Source organism: Musca domestica, unplaced genomic scaffold (genome assembly GCF_030504385.1).
Source record: "Musca domestica strain aabys unplaced genomic scaffold, Musca_domestica.polishedcontigs.V.1.1 2, whole genome shotgun sequence".
Lineage (NCBI taxonomy): Eukaryota > Metazoa > Arthropoda > Insecta > Diptera > Muscidae > Musca > Musca domestica.
Window position 1 is genome coordinate 22,762,094 of NW_026712249.1, and position 21,574 is coordinate 22,783,667.

At 35.1% G+C, this 21,574-nt stretch overlaps 1 protein-coding gene across 1 annotated transcript in view; it reads left to right on the top strand.

The window, feature by feature from the left end:
- Nucleotides 1–21,574, top strand: part of LOC101890883 (cuticle protein 16.5) — a 43,802-nt gene that overhangs the window by 16,845 nt on the left and 5,383 nt on the right. The window contains exons 2-3 of the mRNA XM_005183316.4: nt 11,149–11,392; nt 11,782–12,165. Of these exons, the coding sequence (XP_005183373.1) occupies nt 11,149–11,392; nt 11,782–12,165 (628 nt within the window). The remainder of the gene's footprint in view (nt 1–11,148; nt 11,393–11,781; nt 12,166–21,574) is intronic.

The following is a 21,574-nucleotide window of genomic DNA, read 5'->3' on the forward strand; positions in this document are numbered from 1 at the left end:
GTTGTTGGCTGCAAATTAAATAAATTGCCATTTTTCTACCTCGATTTGAAAATGCGAATTAAAAGAGGGGGTTTCCAATTGGTTAGTTGTAACCAAATATAGATATTTTGTTGTCTATCCACAAATGATCACCCCCACGGCACACCGAATATGGTTCGAACAATTATTGGTTTGACCAAATTGTTTTGGTCGCATGATTTATGGCTATGTTGCATGTTGTTTCCGTATTGAATTTATTTTAATTATTGGGAATTCATTTCACCCCCCACCCCCAAATGCATTGACAATAATGTAAATTATTAGACCACAAATAATAATATTCATATTTTATTTTGTTACAACAACACTATGTGTTGGGGGTATTATAAGTTTGATTGGGCCAGAATTTATGTAACACCTCGAAATATTGGTTTCCCATATAGGAAAGTATATATGGATCTTCCTAGCTCGCCGAGCTGAGTCGATCTAGCTATGTATGTCCGTCCGTCCGTCTGTCCGTCTGTCCGTCTGTCCATGTTAATTTGTAATCACGCTACAGGTCGCAATTATGGCCCGATTCTTACGAAATTATGTACGAAGGTGGGGTTAGGGTCAGAAAAGACGCCTATTTCTTTTGGAGATGATCTCCAAATATTTAGGGGTTGAAATGGACCAAATACTGAAAAAATGTCGGATTTTGAAGTAGCTATACAGGTCGCAATTATAGACCAATCGACGCGGAATTTCGCATGTAGCTAGAGTTTAGGGCGAGGAAGAAGCCTACCAATTTGGGTGGTCATCGGATAATATTTAGCGGGTAAAACAGACCATATCTTTTGTGTTGAAAGAAAATTAAAATTTTTCATTAAACCGTGAATTTTTTAAATCCCGGCGAAATCACAGAGTCATGACAAGGTTACTTCTGGCCTTTAAATTGATGTTAACATCCAACAAATCGGATATATAGCAAAACATGTGCGATATATATGTTTATCAAAAAAGATATGCTTGAAAGATCTCTTATATTTCGAGAACGGCTGAACTGATTTCGACAGTTCTCATTAATTCAGAATGGCCTCTTGGCAGGAAAGAAAAAATATCTAAAAAAATCGCATAAAAATATCTCTCTAAAGATGAAAATATTGATTTTGTAAAATTTTCTCATATTTTTTCAATTTTGTCATATTTTTGGCATATTTTCATTTTGAATTAAACATTTGGTAATATTTCTACAGCTAACAAAACTAAGTAGTTATGACATCAGAATATCATATACAGATCGCATTTATGGCCCGATCCTTACGAAATTTTACATGGGGATAAGATGAGGGTCAGAATAGAAGCCTACTCTTTTTGGAGATGATCGCATATATATTTAGGGGTTGAAATGGACCAAAAAACTGCAAAATTTTCAGGAGGTCGTAATTATCGCCCGATCCTCACTCACATTTGAATGGAGGTTACCGCACATTGCAAAAGCCAAGCAGTTTCGGATGGCCATCCAAAAATATTCAATGTGTGAAATAGTTTGCCAACTTTTGTAGACAAAATACGAAAATGTCCATTCCAGTGACCTTTTGGAGAATTCACAAACACAGGAAAGACGCACTTCTGACTATTTCGGTAACGCTGATTTCGTTGAAGAATATAGTTAAATGTCTGTATCTCATATAGATGCGTTTCAGTCAAAAACCAATAATAAATGTTAATCTTTTTCCACTTCTGAGAGATTATGGGTCTTTGGGAAATACGAAACCTCATGTTTTCTTTTATTATTTGTCACAATATCTTGTGGAATTCTTTCGAGTATCTCGCCTATATAAACTGTATCGTTTATTATAGTGTTGTAGGGTATTCAACGGTCGGCCCCGCTCGACTGTAGCCTTTGCTTACTTGTTTTTATTTATTTTTTTACTGAAAAAAAAAAAAAAAATACGGACTCGTGTTGAAAGATAATCAAATAAATTAATAAAATAAAATTAATTAATTTATATATTTTTTTATTTATATATTTATTGCTTTATTAAATGTGTGAAATTGCATATTTGTGAACAAGGAGTTTTTTTTTTAATTATTTTACAACAAAGTATGAAATAGATGTATAAAAATAAAATAAAAAATCAATTCGAAAAAGTCTGTCGATTTGGTCGACATGTTGTTGGTGTCATGCTTAAGTGTTCCATACGGCATTTTTAACATTTTGAAATACAGATGATTTATGCTTTTTGAATTTTTGGTATTTTTTATACCCTCCACCATACATAGTATGGAGGATATATAAAGTTCGTCATTCCGTTTGTGACTCATCTAATTATAGTTTTAGACCCAACAAAGTACATATATTCTTGATCAGCGTAAACAAGTCTAAGACGATTTAGCCCTGCCCATCCGTCTGTTGTAATCCCGCTGGAGTCAAAACGAATTATGATAGGAAGCTCAAAATTTACCCAAATAAGTTTTTTGTCTGCTGGCAGATATTCGGTATTTTCACGATTGTCTGCTGGTCTTCTATGAAGAAGACCACCAAGTGCTGCTCTTCTATGAAGAAGACCACCAAGTGCTGGTCTTCTACGAAGAAGACCACCAACTGCCGGTCTTCTATGAAGAAGACCACAAACTGCTGCTTTTCGATGAAGAAGATCACAAACTGCTGCTCTTCGATGAAGCAGACCACCAACTGCTGCTTTTCGATGAAGAAGATCACAAACTGCTGCTCTTCGATGAAGCAGACCACAAACTGCTGGTCTTCTATGAAGCAGACCACCAACTGCTGATCTTCTATGAAGCAGACCACCAACTGCTGGTCTTCTATGAAGCAGACCACCAACATTCTGGTCTTCTATGAAGAAGACCACCAACTGCTGGTCTTCTATGAAGAAGACCACCAACTGTTGCTCTTCTATGAAGAAGACCACCAACTGTTGCTCTTCTATGAAGAAGACCACCAACTGCTGCTCTTCTATGAAAAAGACCACCAACTGCTGCTATTCTATGAAGAAGACCACCTGATATTCCATGATAAAACCACCAGGTCTTCTCCGAGAAGATCACCTGGTTTTCTATGAGAAGATCACCTGGTTTTCTATGAGTAGACCAGCACCTGGTCATCTATGAAAAGACCAGCACCTGATCTTCGATGAAGGAGACCATCACATATCTTGACCGCATACACCAACAGTATCAAATTTAAGGGGTTCAGCTCTATTCCTTCATCCAAATACCAACTTTGGTACTATTTAGCACTTTTCGTACAATTCTAGTACTAATTTTCAAGACCGTCGCTATATCTCAATTCCAGATACCAACACATACCTAAATATTAAATTTAAGGATTCCAGCAAAATCCCGTCACCCAATGCCAAATATGGTAACATTCTGTACTTTTCGTAAAATTAAAGTACACATTCCCGTAGCCAACTCCATATATCCAGGCATGAACAGCGATTGTAACACCAAATTTCCGGATAGATAGATAAGTACGAATTTCCAAAATTCCCTATATACCACGATTCACGATACCCAAATTTCTAAAACTACCTCCATAACCCGATCCTACACTCCAACAGTAATCCTAAATCAAACTTTCAGGATTACAGCTCAAACGGTTCAGCACAATTCCAATTTGTACCAAATTTAGTACCATTTAATACACTTGGGTACAAATTTTCAAAGCTTTATATACACCTTGATCCTATACTCCCACAGTAATCCCAAATCCAAATTTTAGGACACCAACCCTGTCGCTTCGCCGAAAAAATATAAATTGTACCAAATTAAGTACCATTTGGTACACATAAGTACGAGATTCTAAAACTTACTACAAGCACCAATCCTACAATGCAATAGTAATTTTATATATAAATTTCAGTATTCCAGCTCTATTGGCTCACTTAAATTGTACCAAATTTAGTACCAGTTAATACTTTCCGAAAATTTCCTCCATATCCCAGTCCTACACTTTGCCAGTAATTTAATTAATTTCAGGATTCCAGTTCCATCCGTTCCTCCAAATTCAAATTGTACTACTTTTAGTGCCGTTTAGTACTTTTCGTATACATGAGTACCCATTTCCAAAACTACACTTCCTTACATCGACTCTGCTCCTCAACCTTGATTCCCATTCCAAATGTCAAGTTTTTAGCTCTAACCGTTCACATGATACGAAATGTTACCGAATGTAATACATTTTAGTACACTTCGTACACTCATAGTGCGAATTTCCAAAAAAAAAAAAAAAAAAAAAAAAAAAAAAAAACACTTTGGTATACCTATCATACACTCCATCAGCGACCCTCATTTCAAATTGAATTCTAGCTCTACTGCTTCCTTAAATTCAAAGGGTAACATATTTAATACTTTTCGTACCTTTCTAGTACGAATTTCCAAAAACCCAGCCTTATCCAACTCCTCCGGTCCAAGAGTGACCCTTAAGATTATAGCTTCAGCCGTTTCGTCTGGGCATATTTGAATCGTTAAGTCAATTGCTTGGCTTGTTGCTATCTGGGGTTGATATTTGGCGGTGGTCTTGGAAATGTGTATAAAAATTGTACGAAAAGTACTATATAGTACTATATTTGATTATGGGTGGAGGAATAGAGCTGAAATCTACATATTTAATGTGAATGTCTCCGTTGGTGTCTGTGGTTGAGATATGGGTGAGAAATTGAAAATGCGCACCATAATTGTTTGAAAAGTACCAAGGGGTACTAAATTGGGTATTGGGAGAAAGATAGAGCTGGAGGTCTATTGAGGTCTTTGGTTATGAAAATGTGTACTATAATAGTACGAAAAGTACATAATAGTGCTAGAAATCTTAAAATAGTATGCAGGTCTGTGCTCATATGTAGCCTGGACATAAGGAGTTGGTTTCGGAAACTATAATTGTACGAAAAGTAGAGAGTGGTACTATATTTGGTATTGTTTGACGGGATTTTTCTTAAATCCTCAAATTTGATGTTAGGATCTATTGACATCCGGAAATATCAGCAGAGGTGCACCAATATATCACATCTTCCTGAGAGATCGAAAATGCGAAATTTGAATATAATCGAACAAGGATTACACATTTTCCGGGGGCAAATAAAGGGATTTCCAATAAGTGGTGTAATTTTAATATTAAAATTTTTTCCATAGCCAAACAATAAAATAGCTTCTTTTTGTCTTTACAACGATATCCTCAGCAATTCTTGATTTCACGCTGGGCTATTGGCATAGTACTAGTCTTTCACGTGGCATGGTGTTATGTTGGTGGGTTTTCTAGATATTTTAAACTTCAATTCCACTTATCCTAGATCTCTATATAATAAATTCACTAAATTTTTCTTAAAAAAAATCTACGCTAATTGAAGATATATATGTGTTCTTTTGAGTAGCATATTCATCTATTAATAATTAGCAAACTTTTGATATTAAAGTTTTCCAATTAAAATAATTACAAACTTATGCAGGGATACTTACTTGAAATAAGAAATCACTGCAATATTATATGAACTCTCTTAATTGTTTGTGACAGTCTCTCTCTATTTTTTACCATTTTTTTCATAATATTGATGTTGAGTAGAGCTACTTTATATGTCAATGACTGGAGTGATAGAAAAATGTCTGATAAGAGAAAAATTCTGCTTCAGATGTTTCCATCATATAAAGAAAATATTCATATTATGTTATTTTAATATTTGTAATATTGACAACATTTATTTTTTCATCGTTGATGAATTGTTAAAAATTATTATTTTTATTTCAAATATCAAAAACTAATTTAAAATTAATTTAAAAAAATGTTTATCTTTTATATTCACATATCTAATTAAATATTCCATGACATCCCTCTACCTTCATATCAACTTACATTAAACCTCTTCAAATAAATGCATTAAAAATAAACATTGCATATTTCTAGGCTGTCTCATAAGAAATGAAAATAACATTCCCCCCCCCCCATTCCCTCAAAAAATATCCCACCGAATTTCCAATTGCTAACCCCCATTGCCTACGGATAACGGATAATTAAAATTACAAACATTTCTCCACGAACATGTTTAAAATCCCATCCTCCCCGTAAAAAGATTTATTGCATTGCCTTTAGGCGAATATCTGTTATAGCCACCCATAGAATCACAGTTTTTCTAGCTTTAACAACATCATCATCAGCTTTGTAATGTACGATTGCTTAAAAACCCATTAAATAGACAATTTTAGTGAAGCGTGCAATTGGAATTGCAATTCGCAAAGAGAGAGATAGTGGAAAACGAATATCACGTTGGCCAGTCTCCGTAGCCAATGGAACGTGCAAAAACTTTGCCTGTTAGGATTAAACAAAACATTTGAAATTTCGGAGATTATTTGTGTTTGGTGATGTTTTTGATAATTTCACAAGAAAATGTTTAAAGTAAATTGAAAAAAAAAAAAAAAAAAAAAAAAAATTGTTAAGACATTTTAAGAATTTTTTAAGATTTTTTTTTATAGCCTTATAGAAAAAATCGAGATTTTTTTTATTATCCAAAAAAAAAAAAAAAAAAAAAATAAAATAAAATAAAATAACTTCTCAAGAATCGTAAAATACAATCTAAAATTGAATCTTCATAAGCGACAAGTCGACCCTTAAATATAAAATTCGTTTCAACAGTTCGTGTTAGGCCTTTTTTTAATCAAAACTTGATACATCGTACTATACACATAATTCAAGGTTTTCCTTTTTCAGAAAGAAAAATAGGAAAATTTTTAATTTTGAAGACAACAAACGAGGAAATTACCTTTGCAATCTTTCTATCCAAAACTATTTCAACGTCTCCATATATAAACATTATAAACCCATAGTGACTCCATTATCAAATTTTAGAATTTCTGCTCCATTCATTCACCCAATATCAAATTTAGTAAAATTTAGTACAATTAGAGTATAATTTTAGGATTTCAGCTCTATTCCTTCACCTCATACAAAAATGAGTACTTTTCGTACAATTATAGTACACATTTTCAACAACACATCCATATCTCAATCCCAGATACAAACAGAGACCTGAATACCAAATTTCAAGATTACAGCTCTATCCCTTCAACCAATATCAATTGTAGTACCATTTAGTACTGTTCATACATTTATTTTACATTTTTCCAAAATCACCTCCATATCTAAATCCTAGGCACCAATAGTTATCGAAATATCAAATTTCAGGATTTCAGCCCTATCCCTTCACCAATGCCAAATTTAGTACCATTTAGGACTTTTCTGACAATTTTACTTCGCATTTGCAAATCATCACCAGACACCCACAGAGACTTCAATATCAACATTCAGAATTCGATCTCCATCCTAAGACCCAATTTCAAATTTAATACCATACTTTTCCTTCAGTCATATAACGCATGTCCAAACCACCTCTTTCTCTCCGCCCTAGATACCAACAGTGACTCCGATACCAAGTTTCGGAATTACCTCTCAATCTCAACACCCAACGGCACATGTTATTGTATTTTGCACTTTTCGTACGCTCATAGTACACTTCTTCAACTCCAACTCCTTCTCTCAACTACAGACACCAACTGTGGCAACCATACCAAATTTCAGGATTCCGTCTTCAAACCTTTACTTAATACCAATTTTAGCAGCATTTCATTCTTTTTGTACAATTAAAGTACGGATTTTGAAAACAATCTCCATATCACAACCTCAGATACCAACAGTGACCTTAATATCAAATTTCAGGATTTCAGCTCTGTAAATTCCTCAATTACAAAATTTAGTACCATTTAGTACAATTATGATACGCATGTCCAAACAGAGCTCCTTCTCTCAACCACAAATACCAAAAGTGACATTCCTACCAAAATTTCAGGATTTCAGGGCTATTTCTTTAATCAATACCATACTTAGTACCATTTAGTACTTTTTGAACAATTATAGTACACATTTCTAAATATACCTCCATATCTAAACCCCAGATACTTACTGGGACATCAATATTGAATTTCGCGACTACAGTTCTATCCTCTAACCCAATATTAAATTTAGTACTTTTCGTACAAATATAAGACATATTTCGACACACCAAGGCTCAAGCTCAGATTCCAACAGTCATCTAAATATCGAATTTCTGAATTTTATTTCCATTCCTTCATTCAATACCAAATTTAGTACCACTTAGTACTTTTCGTACAATTTTTACAATTTCGTACATATTTCCGGAACTTCAGATTTCAAGCACTATCAGTTCCCCCAATATGAAATTGCGCCAAATATAGTACTATTTAGTACTTTTCCAAAACCCCCTCCATATCTCAATTCCAGATACCAACAGATACCTCCGTATTAAAGTTGAGGATTCTAGCCCTAATCCTTCTCCCATAACCAAACATGCTACCATTTAGTACTTTTCGTACATTTATAGTACACATTTCCAAATGCACCTCCACGTGTCCATGCCACACATGAACAGATACCCTTATACCAAATTTCAGATTTCAAGCACTACCCGTTGCCGCAATACAAAATTGTTCCAAATATAGTACTATTTGGTACTTTTCGTGTACTTGTAGTACGCATTTCCAAAACTACCTATTTATCGCAAATCTACCACCCAGAAAAGGACCCCAATGCAAAATTCGAGCGTTTTCCGTTCCTCCGTAACCTAACTGATGCAAATTTTGTTCCATGTAGTACACATGAATACAAATTTCAACAACAACCTGTATCATAGCACCCAGCAGAAATCTTATTTCCAAATTTCAGGATTCCAACTCTTCTGGTCCTCCAGAAATTGAAATTGTACCAAATATCGTACCATTTTTTTACTTTTCGTACACACAGATCCAAACTTCAAAAACTACCTCCATATCCCAATCCTACTCTTCGAATTTAGTTTTAATTTCAAATTCCAGGATTCCAGATCCACTTGCTATTCCAAATTAGAATTGTAACAAATTTAGTACCATTTAGTACTAAATATTCCAATCCTAGATTCGATAGTATTGATATTTTCAAGTTTCACCCAAATCCAAATTGTACCGCAATTGTATTCGAAAACTACCTCCATATTCCCAACCTACTCTCCGCCAATAATCTTAATATCAAATTTCACGATTCCAACTCCATTCGCTCCTCCAAATTCGAATTGTACCAAATTTAGTATCGTTTAGTACTTTTCGTATACATAAGTACTCACTTCCAAAACTGCCTTCTTACATTGACCCTACTTGTCAACCTATATTTCGATTCTAAATTTCAAGTTTTTATCACTATTCGTTCAAATGATACGAAATGGTGCCAAATGTTGTAACTTTATGTACTTTTCGTACCCTTATAGTGCTAATTTCCAAAAAGCCTTTGATACACCCATCATACACTCCATCAGTCAGCCTCATTCCAGATTTAAGAATTCTAGCTCTACCTGTTCTTCAAATACAAAAATGTACCGTATTTAGTACCGTTCTAGTTCGAATTTCCAAAACCCCAGTGTTATCTGACAAAAAGAGTGGCCCTCAATTTCCAATATAAGTACTATTTCCCAATTTCAGGATTCCAGCTCTATTGGTTCACAAAAATTCACTTTGTACCAAATTTAGTACCATTTGGAACACATTAGTACAAATTTCCAAAACTTTCTACAATGCAATACTAATTTTATTTTCAAATCTCAGTATTCCAGCTTTATCCGTTCTTTCAATCGAAGTTGTACCAAATTAAGTACCATTTAGTTCTTTTCGTACGAATAAATAAAAATTTCGAAAATTACCTCCATCCTACTCCTCGCCTGTAATTTTAATTTAAAATTTCAGGAATCCAGCTCCGTTCGTTGCTTCAAATTTAGTACCGTTTAGTACTTTTCATATACATGAGTACACAATTACAAAACCCCCTCCATTCCTCGACTTTACTCCTCCACCTAGATGACCATTCCAAATTTCAAGTTTTTAGCTCTAACAGTTCACATAATACGAAATGGTACCAAAATACTGTACATTTTAGTACTTTTCGTACACTTATAGTGCGAATGTATAAAAGCCCTTTGGTGCATCCATCATACACTCCATCAGTGACCCTCATCCCGAATTTAAGCGTTATAGCTTCCTCAAATACAAAGGGTACCATATTTAGTTCCCTTAAGTACTTTTCGTAACGTTCTAGTACAGGGTTGCCCATATTCGACGGACCTTTGGGCCCTTTGGGCCCATTCCAATCGGCGAGGCTTGTTCGCAGGCAACATTCTTTGCGTCAATTGAATTTTGTACGGGAACAAATGCAAATCAATGCGAATAATCCGTTGTAAAGTGGACCGAGCCATGCCCAACTGCTGAGAACGGCGTTTTTGGGATGTTCTTGGGGACCTCTCAACACTGGCTTGTACGGCAGCGATATTCTTCGGATTAGAAAGAGCCTTACCAGTCGAAAAATTTTCGTATAAACGCTTAATGGTGTTTTAGAAGGCGCACTTCTCACATCATTTTTTTTCACAGTTGACTTCTTCTGTTAAATGTAAATTTCAAGTATTTCAGAGCGCTCGCGTGGCGTGTATTGGTCCATGGTAAAAATCAGCTTGGACTGACGCTTCAAACGCGGTATGTCATTAAGCGATGTGACATCTCTGTCAAAAGTTATGGCGTTGCCAGATGGTTCCGTCGAATATGGGCAACCCTGTATGAATTGCAGAAGATCCAACATTATCTGACTTCTTCGGACCAAGGGTGATCCTTACCCAAAAAAAAAAAAAATCATTAAATCTGACTTAATGATTCATCCACGCCCAGATGAAACAGCTGAAGTTATAATCTTGAAAATTTGGGTGAGAATCACTCTAGGTCCGAAGGAGCCATGTAAGGCTGGGTTTTTGGTTCGAAAAGTTCTAAAAGATACTCAATAGGATACCCTTTGTTTTTTGACGAACCAGTAAAGTTAGAAATCTTAAATCTGGAAGGGGATTCATCCAAGTCCACACGAAACGGCACAAGCTAAAATCTTGAAATTTTGCGTGAGGGTCACTCTTTCGATGGCTAAATAGAGATGGCTTGCTTTGACCAAATAGAGGTTTATAATTATTTTCACATTTTTAGCAACCTTCCTAAATGTAGGCAATATTTTCCGAATGCTACAAAATCCTCTTGACCTTTCCTTCCATAAAACAATAGCACCGCATATTTATAATTTTCCTTTCTTTGCCTTTCTCTTCGTTACAGATTGTATTCGTTTTGGCTACTTTGTTGGCTTGTGCCTATGCCAAACCCGGCGGTCCAGCTGCCTATTCCATTTCGGCACCCAGTGTCGACCACGCTTCGGTGGGACAATCGCAGGAGCACACCGTCAAGGGTCATTACGGTCAGTCGTCACAATCGGACTATTCCAGTCATGTCCAAACGGCCCATTCACAATCGCATGTACAACGTTCGAGCATTAGCAATGATGCCGGTTATGCTGCTCCAGGTAAGTCGCCATCCAAAGAATATCCTCCAACAAAGAAATCACAAAACATAAAATATCATATCAGAAGGCACTTTTAACATTTTGAGAAACATGCACAGTATTGAAATTTGAAAATAAATATATGTCACATTAAGAGATTTATTTGTCCATAAAAACTAATCTCGAAACATAACCCAAACCAAATTGACTCCCACGCACTGTCTTGAACATAAAACGAAAAACAACTACTCACCAAACATAACTCTCCAAATGTATTTAATTTGCATCCATTGTTGTAATTTTTTTGTATTTTGTATCTCTAACCATTTGTTGTTGTATGTCGTTGTTATTGTTGTCGTTGTTATTATTTGTTATGTTGAATGTTGGCAAATCTAACATTAAACAATAAGGTCATGTAGTCGCCGCTGCCCCTGTAGCTCATGCCATTGCTGCCCCAGCCATCAGCGTGGCTCATGCCGCTCCAGCCATCAGCGTGGCCCATTCAGCCCCAGCCTACTCACATGGCATTTCATATGCTGCCGCCGCTCCAGCCATTTCTCACGGTATCAGCTATGCTGCCGCTGCACCCGCTGTCATTGGACATTCCATCGGCCATGCCTATGCTGCCCCCGCCGCCATCCATCACGGCTTGGGTTATGCTGGCCACGGTTATGCCGGTCTTGGTTATGCTGGTCATGGATATGCTAGTCATTATGCCGCTCCTGCCTATGCTGCCTCGCATAGTTATGTTGCTGCTGCTCCAGCCATTAAAGTTGCCGCCGCTCCAGCTATTGGTAGGTTGAACGATGCAGGTAAACTGTAAACTGAGTCATAATGCTTTTTATTGCTTTTTTTAGAGATTTTGTTGCACCAATTTTCGTTTAGAGTAGAATGCACCTTTGCGAAATTGTAAATTTAGAAAAAAAAAATAATAATTAGATGTTGAAATAATTTTATTTTATAAAAGTTTAACATAATATTAGTATTAATTAAAAAATTAAGAGTTGGGTGTATAAAAGACCCCGAGAATCTCTAAGGGGTCTTTTTAGCCCATTTTTATACCCTCAGCCATATGGCCAGGGAGGGTATATATCATGTGATACGGCCAAAATGTGCCTCATCGAAATAATGATTTTAGGACCTAGGTCCCTTGGAAACAAATCCGTTTCTGAACATTTGGAGTCGATGTCCATCCGTTCGCATGATAACTCCCTAATGGAGTATCCGATTTGGTCCAAACTTGGTACATCGTAATATTATTATCAAAATTAGATCGAGTTTGGCGATGGGCAAGATCTGTTCACTTCTTCTGGTACCTCCCCCATGAATGATTAAAATTCTCACAGAAAATAATTTACATCGTCAGTGCATCAGTGCTAGGTCAGGTAAAAAATGGACAATATCGGCCCACTCCATCAAGTACCTCTCCCACAAAGGGTCAACCTTTGGAATAACTGTAACTCTTATAAATGGTGAAATAAGTGTCCGATTGTTTCCAGACATCCTCATATTTCTACCGGCATTCCTCCACTCCTTTTGATACCTCCCCACAAAGGGTTACAATTTTGAATAACCACGAAGCTCATTAAACATGACATGAACATCCGATTCCTTTCAAACTCGGAAGATCCCAATATTTTTTTTAGCACAAGTTCTAGTGTGAGGATGGATTATATCGGACCACTTCTTCTGGTACCTCCCCCACACAGGGTCAAAATTTTGATAACTCTCATAAAATGCAAAGTAAGCATCCGATTTTCTTTCAATTTTGTAAATCCCAATATTCAAGTCTCTTCGAATTTCATGATTTGATATGAACATGATAGATATAGGCCCACTCCTTCTGGTACAAAGGGTCAATGCGATATCATAAGTTGCGAAACAAGTTCGCGATTCTTTACAAATTGGAATATGTAAATATTTCTCTAAAACCAGATATCCGATGTGAATATGGAATTTTTCGGACCAACTAACGACCGACAATTATCACTTCCTTTCTCCCTTCAATAGCAGATTCAATTCTTTTTGTACAATTATAGTACACATTTCCAAACCCACTACCATACCTCAATCCCAGAGAACAATTGAATTTCGAATTTCAGCTTAAAAAATCTTCATAACTTATTCTCAGATACCAACAGTGACCTCAAAATCAAATTTCAGGGTTTCAAATCTAATTTCCAGCATAACCGAATTTAGTACCATTTAGTACAATTCAGCTCGTTCTTTCGACAACAGGCACCACCATTGACAACTATATCAAATTCCAGGAGTTCAGCTCTTTTCCTTCATAAATACTAAATTTAGTACTAGTTAGTACTTTTCCTACAATTATTGTACACATTTCCAAAACCGCTTCCATGTCTTAACCACAGACAGCAACATTGACATCCAACTCAAATTTTTAGGATTTGAACTTTTTTATTCACCCAATATAAAATTTAATGACATTTAGTACTTTTCGTACGAAAGTAGGACCTACAAGCTACCTCCAAATCTTAAACCTACCTCCAAATCTTAACCTCAAATACCAACGGAGACCTCGATATCAAATTTTGGAAATCCAACCCTGTCTCTCACCCAGTAGCTAATTTAGTACCATTTAGTACTTTTCGTACAAATACTTGACTTACTCTCAAAGCACCGCAAAATCTTAAACACAGATACCTCATTATCAAATTTTATAATTTTTTCTCTATCCCTTCACTGAATACCAAATTTAGTACTACTTAGTACTTTTTGTACATTTATAGTACGCCTTTTTAAAACCACCTCAATATCTCAATTGCAGATACCAACAGAGACATCAATATCAAATATGACGATTCCGGTTCTATCCCTTCACCCAATACTAAATTTAGTACGACTTAGTACATTTCGAGCAATTATAGTACACAATTCCAATACAATCACATATTTCCAAAAGCACATGTTTATCACAAACCTACTATCAACAGGAATCCCAATGCAAAGTTTCAAAATTCCAGCTTCATCCGTTCACGCTAAACCAATTTGTTCCAAATTTAGTACCATGTAGTATAGTTCGAAAACTTAGTACACATTTCCAAAACCACTTTCATATCTTAACCGCCAACAGAGAACTCAATATCAAATTGCGGGATTCCAGCTCTATCCTTTCACTAAATATCAATAATAGTGCTATTTAGTACTTTTGTACAATTTTGGTACACATTTTCAGAACCATCTCCATATCTCAATTCCAGATACCAATAGAGACCTCAGTATGAAATTTGAAGATTCCAGCTTTACCCAATATCCAATTTAGTAGCACTTAGTACTTTTCGTATAAATATATGACCACAAGGTGGTCAGGGTATTATGTCTTTGTGCATTTGTTTGTAACAGGCAAAAGGAAACGAGATAGACCCATAGTTCCTTTTGATGATCTGCATAGAATCATTTTCTGTGTCGATTTATGCATGTCCGTCCGTCCGTCTGTCCATGAATTTTTGTAAACAAAGTACAGGTCGCATTTAATGCCCGATCCAGATGATATTTTGCACAGATTATTTGTTTGGCCCAAGGACGAACCCTATTGAAATTGGAGATAATCGGTCAAAATTTAGATATAGCTCCCATATATATCTTCGTCCGATTTGCCTTTTATTGTGCACCAAACGTGTAGTATCAGCCCGAATTGTATAGAATTTTGCATAAACACCCAAATTAGTCCTGAAAATAAGTATGCCAAATTTGATCGAAATCGGTTCAGATATAGCTATAGCTCCCATATATATTGTTCATCCGATTTGTTACTTTTTGTCCTCCGCAGCCGTAATATGCACTCTGCAACAACAATATTTCGGGAAATATATCAAATACAGCTCAGAAATACATTTGCTAAATTTTATCGAGATCGGTTCAGATTTGGATATAGCTCCCATATATAACTTCGTCCGATTTACCTTTCATTTTGCACCAAACGTCTAATATTTGTCCAAATGGGATGGAATTTGGCACTTACGACCGAATTGAGTCTAGAAGCTTGTATGTCAAATTTGGTGAAGATCGGTTCAGATATAGCTATAGATTCAATATATATTGTTCATCCGACTTGTTATATTTTTGTTGCCCACAACCGTAATATGCACTCCGTAACAACGATATTCAGGGAAATATATCAAATACAGCTCAGAAATATCTTTGCCAAATTTTATCGTGATCGGTCCCGATTTGGATATAGCTCCCATATATATATATTTATCCGATTTTAAATTAATTTTGCTCCAAATGGGCAATACAAGTCAGAATTTAAAAGATACTAATGCTTCGGCATATTTAGTCCTTTGAACTTCAAATTTAATTATAATCATAGCGTGTATGATTTAATTCTCCCATAAAAAATTTTTAATTGTTATGTGGAACTCTACTAAATTATAACAGTTTTTTATTTTCAAATTCAAGGCCAACCGAATTCGTTTTCTTCGCATTACTTTTCAAATCCTGAATAACCTTTGTACTCTGAAATGTGTTAATCAATGACTTTCACATTTTAATTCACTTGATCTTGAAAGCCCTTAGAAAATCCTCTTCTACTGCCTCTCTCATATTTGCTATCCTGACACCTCAGCACAATCGAATAATTCATTAAGACATTTTAATTACACTTTTGAAATCCTTTGCGATTTTAATTTCCGCTCACATCCGTTCGTGAGACACACATCAGCATCATTATTTAACCATTAAAAGCTGTCATCAGCCAATATTCAAAGACAGCTGTTGCTGTTGTTGTTGTATGTTCGCACTCATTCACTCCCGCACTGGAACATTATTTGGGATTTATGGACAAATTAAACCCACTCACGTCTTACGACACGACACATTTAAATTGAGTCTCTTGGAGCTCTTTGATATAACCTTTATTGGCGTTGGATTGCATCAATGAGTGATGACTACCAATTTTAATTGTGTTTGTAAATTTGCTACATACACACGTGTGTGTGGGTGGAATACATACAAGAGTGTGTGTGAAAGAGAGAGAGAGAAAATGTGCTTAACAACTTCCACGATAATTCATCAATCAATTGAGTGTTGTCAAACGCGGTAAACGCCACGATTCAAAGTTTATCACGGCCCCGGACATAAGGAGTCGATTAAAATCACAACTGTGTCTGTGTGTGTGTGTGTGAAAAGAAGCGAAAGGTAGAAAGAGTTTTTCTATCAAATTAATTTTGATTAACATTAATTATTGGCATTTCTCTTTTGTTCCGACATTGCCGTCGAAATTCAAAGAAAACCAACCAAAAAAAAAGCTGAGTGTGGGTGAAACAAAATATCCTTAATACCTGGGTCACAATGATTAAGAAGATTTTAATGTGCTCCTTATCGTCATGAAATTGCTCTTGACCGTATTTGAATTTTTGTTATTTGTTTTTTTTTTTTTTTTTTTTTGCTTATTAATTCAATGGCAACAAGTCTCAATTATTTTCCAGGAACTTTGGCAAGTTTATTTAACATTATACATAAAATTGTCCTTAATCATTTCGTAAGAAGTTGTTTTATGCGACATCCGAGATGTAACATAAGATAGAATATACAATTTTGTTTCAAGGACAAATGTGAGTTTTTCTAAAAATCGTTTTTTTCAAGGACAAGAGAACCGGAACGAGTATCATCCAAATGATTTCTGAAAGAAAATTAATTTGCATAAAAATCACGACAACTAGGACCTTAGTTGTATTTTTTAAGAATATTTCTTTAAGGACCTATAGGGACACAATTGTGGATTTTTTTAAAATATATTTTATGGACCGCGGAGGTAGATTTTTAAAGAAAATTAAAAAAATTGAGAACTTGCATTTCAAGAACATTTTCACGGACTTGGATTTTTATACCCTCACCCATATGGATACAGAGGGTATATATCATTTGATATGGCCAAAACGTGCCTCATTGAAATAACGGTTTTAGACCCTAGGTCTATTTGGACCAAATCCCTTTTAAGGACATTTGGAGTCGATCTAGCGATTTCCGCCCGTACGTCCATTTGTCTGTTTGGCTGGTGCGCATGATAACACTTGAAGGTCCAAACTTGATACATTGTAACATTATTATGGAACTTAGATCGAGTTCGTAGATTGGAAATATCCTTCTGGTACCTCCCCCACAAATAGTCGAAATTAAATAAATATATATATTTTACTGCACAGAGCACGAAGTTATCATTCGATTCCATTCAGACTTGGCACATCTCAATATTTCTATCAACACAAGATTTGTTGATGGTATAGACCGGGCCATTCTTTCTGGTAATTCACCCACTGGTGGTCAACGTTTTAAATTACCAAAACAATTATAAAATCCGAAATAAGCACGCTGTTCTCTTCATATTTCCCATTATTTCCACCAACACAATATCTGTTGTGAAGATGGGATATATCGGTCCACTCCTTCTGATGCCTCCCCACAAAGGTATAAAATTTTGAATGTCCATGATGTTCATAAAACGCGAAATTGACATCCGATTCCATTCAGACTTGGTACTTCTAAATATTTCCATAATCACAAAATCTGTTATAAAGATGGTAGAGTTCGAACCATTCTCCCCCACATGGGATCCAAGATTTAAAAAACAATACGCTTAGAGGATGATATATATTTTCTGGTATCTCGCCCACAAAGGGTTACAATTTTCAATACTTTTCCTTGTCATAACTTGTGAAATAAGTCAGCGATTCTTTACAACTAAATACTACTGGGATGAATTTGAAATGTATGATTTCGCATAAAATTTGGATATACATGTAGTAGTTTTTCTATCTGTATTAGATGAAGTATAAAATTGGAATACTTCGATCGACTATATCTGGTACTACACGAAAATTTTAACGTTTTCTAAATATGATCACATGTCTCATATAAAGTGAAGGAAGCAACAAATATAGTCCGGACCTGGCACGTCGCAATATTTATATCATATTTATATAGGACCGATACGAAATGGACATTAGTGGCTCATGCCTTCGGAACCTTGAAGAGGTTCAACAATTTGAAAAATCATAACAGAAGTCAAAATATATTTAAATAATCGAACATTGGCTGAGAGTATACATCTCAAACACCGATACCATCAGTAATCTATATCAATCAATACCAAATTTTAGTACCACGTAGTACTTTTCAAACATGTATAGTACACATTTCCAAAACCACCTCCATATCTTAACCACAGACACCAACAGTGACATCCATATCAATTTTTTTTCAGCTCTATTTCATAACCCAATACTAAATGTAGTACTTTACGTACCACAAAATTGCACATTTCCAAAACCACCTTCATATCATGATTCCATATACCAGTATAAAATTTCAGGATTGCAGCTCTATCCCTTCACTTAATACCAAATTTAGCACCATTTCGTACTTTTCGTGCAAATATGGGACGGATTTCCATACCACCGCCAAATCTCAAACACTGATACCCTGTGCAATCTAAATATTAAAATTCGGAATTTTATCTTTATCCTTTCACCCAATACCAAATAAAGTACCATTCATTACTTTTCCTGAAATTATATTCCACATTTCCAAGCCCCCTAGATTTGTCGAGGCTACACATGAACAGCGACCCCAATACCAAACACTATCTGTTCATCCAACATCTAATTATACCGAATATCACACATTGTTTAGTACTTTTCGTACAATAATAGAACATATTTCCAAAAGAACCTCCAAAACTTATAATTGTACCGAATATCACACTATTTAGTACTTTCCGTGCAATTATAGTTCACATTTCCAAAACCACCTCCATATCTTCACCACAGACACCAACAGTAAAATCCCCATCAAATTTTAGGATTGCAACTTTATTTATTCACCCAATACCAAATTTAGCACCATTTTTATTTATTGCAGTATTCCACCTCTATCCCTTCACCCAATACCAAATTTTGTACCATTCAGTACTTTTCGTACAATTATAGTACATATTTTCGAAACCATCTCCATATGTCCAGGCTAAACATGAGCAACGAAACTAATACCAAATTTTAGATTTCAGGCACTATCTCTTCAATTAGTACCAAATATAGTACAATTTAGTACTTTTCGTACACTTGTAGTACACATTTCCAAAACCACTTCTTTACATCTTCCTCATTTCCAATAATTGATTCTCGTATTAAATTTCAAGATTTTACCAGCATCCTTTCCAAATGGTACCAAATTTGGTGCATTTTATTACTTTTGGAACATATATTTTTAGAATTTCACTCCAAATTTCAGATTTCCAGCTCTATTCCTTGCCCAAATAACAATGTTAATATTATTCAGTACTTTTTAGTACGTATTACCAAATCCCCCGCCATGTATCTACTAAACCGCCCAAAAGGTCCTAATGACAAACTTTAGACTTCCAACTCAATGCTTTCGCCAAATACAAAAGTTAGTACCATTAAGTATCTCAATCCTACACATAAAAAACTTTTTACCTTTGGTACGCTTGCTAAACGCATTTTCAACCCCAACTTTTTATCCCAACTTTACCCACCAGCAGAAAACCAAAATTTTACATTTTCAGATCAATTCGTTTTATCAAAAGCAAATTGTACCGAATTTAGTATTATTTTGTACAGTTGTTACACTTAGTACACATTTCCAAAAACGCCTACTTATATCAAAACTACTTCTAAAACTTCATTTTTATGCCCTCCACCATTCTATGGAGGGTATATTAACCTTTTCATTCCGTTTCTAACTCCTCTAAATACACATGTCACCAACAAGGTGATCATTCTTGATCAACATAAAAATCTAAGACGATTTAGCGATGTCCATCTGTCTGTTGTAATTACGCTATCTATAGACCGAATTGAGATAAAAGGCTAAAGTTTTACAAACATGTGTATTTTGTCAGTAGGCAGGTTAAGTTCGTAAATGGGCTATATCGGTCCACGTTCTCATATAGCCCCCATACCTCCTAATATTCGGCATTTTGATGATTTTAGCTACATGACTCACAGGAATTGTTTCAAATTTCGTATTTGAAGTTCATAATCGGTAATAAAGCCTATGACAAAAAATTACTTATGAAGGAACACGTCTTCGTATTGCCTCTATTAATGTGGTTTTATTTGAGAGGTATTTTTCTACGATTCCCTTTGAAGTTTTTCGTGTTCATTCAAAATGATGGAGGTTATTAAAAATTTGGCCAGGCCAATTTTTTACTTGTTATTCCTTATTTTAAGATTTAAGCTGCAACCGTTTACAAAATACTAAAAAGTACGAAATTTTGGGTTTTTTAGTACTTTTAGTACAGTACTAGTCTGATTTTCAAAAAACTCAGCTCAGTCTCACCCTTATCCGCCATCACTGACCCTGGGTAAAAATTCTATCACCCTTCGTAATGTAGGAAATTTCCCTCGAAATCCTTTGATAGCCACATTAAAATTAACCTTCGCTTCATTTCTAAATTTCAATCCCAGTGTGAACCTTTAACAAGTCCTTAAATGTGAAGAACCTTTAACTGGCTCTAAAGAGAGCAGTAAAACTTTTACAAGACTTTAACATACCAAAAGCTTTTCATAGTTTCTTTAATATAGAAATACAGAAGACATTGCCACAGAGAGAAGAACCACTTCGGACCATCTGCATACAGCTAGCTTCTATAAATATAATAACTTTCACACGTCTTCTCTAAAAATGAAACATTTTATAGCTTCTCCATAATAGAAAACCTTTTGCAGGGGTTGTCTACATTTTTCTAAAATCAGAAGAAATTTTATTTATTTTATAAATATTAGACCATTCGTAGGTCTTCTTTGAACAAAATTTAGATGATTTCAATCTTTTTATATTTATTATTTTATTTGTCTCAATGAAAAGCAAATGCCTGAAAATCTAATGAGGTTTTCTTGAAAAACACTCTCTCTCCTTCTCTCCCCGTTTATTAATAAAAAATTCCCTTGATCGCCATACTCAAGTAAACCTCCGCTCTTAGTCAAATTTTCTATCCAATGTGATCTTTAATAAATGTCTACAATTAATGCGTGTTTTTTTTCTTTCTGGAAATTTCAATGAATACTGTTTTTTCTTATCATTTGAATAATATGGGGTGTTGTAGAGAACGGTTGTCGGTGATAAATTTGTATTGTTGGCAAACATCTGTCTGTGGCGTTACAATGATTGATATTGTTTTACTGTTGTTGTGATTGATATGCAGATACATATCTAAGG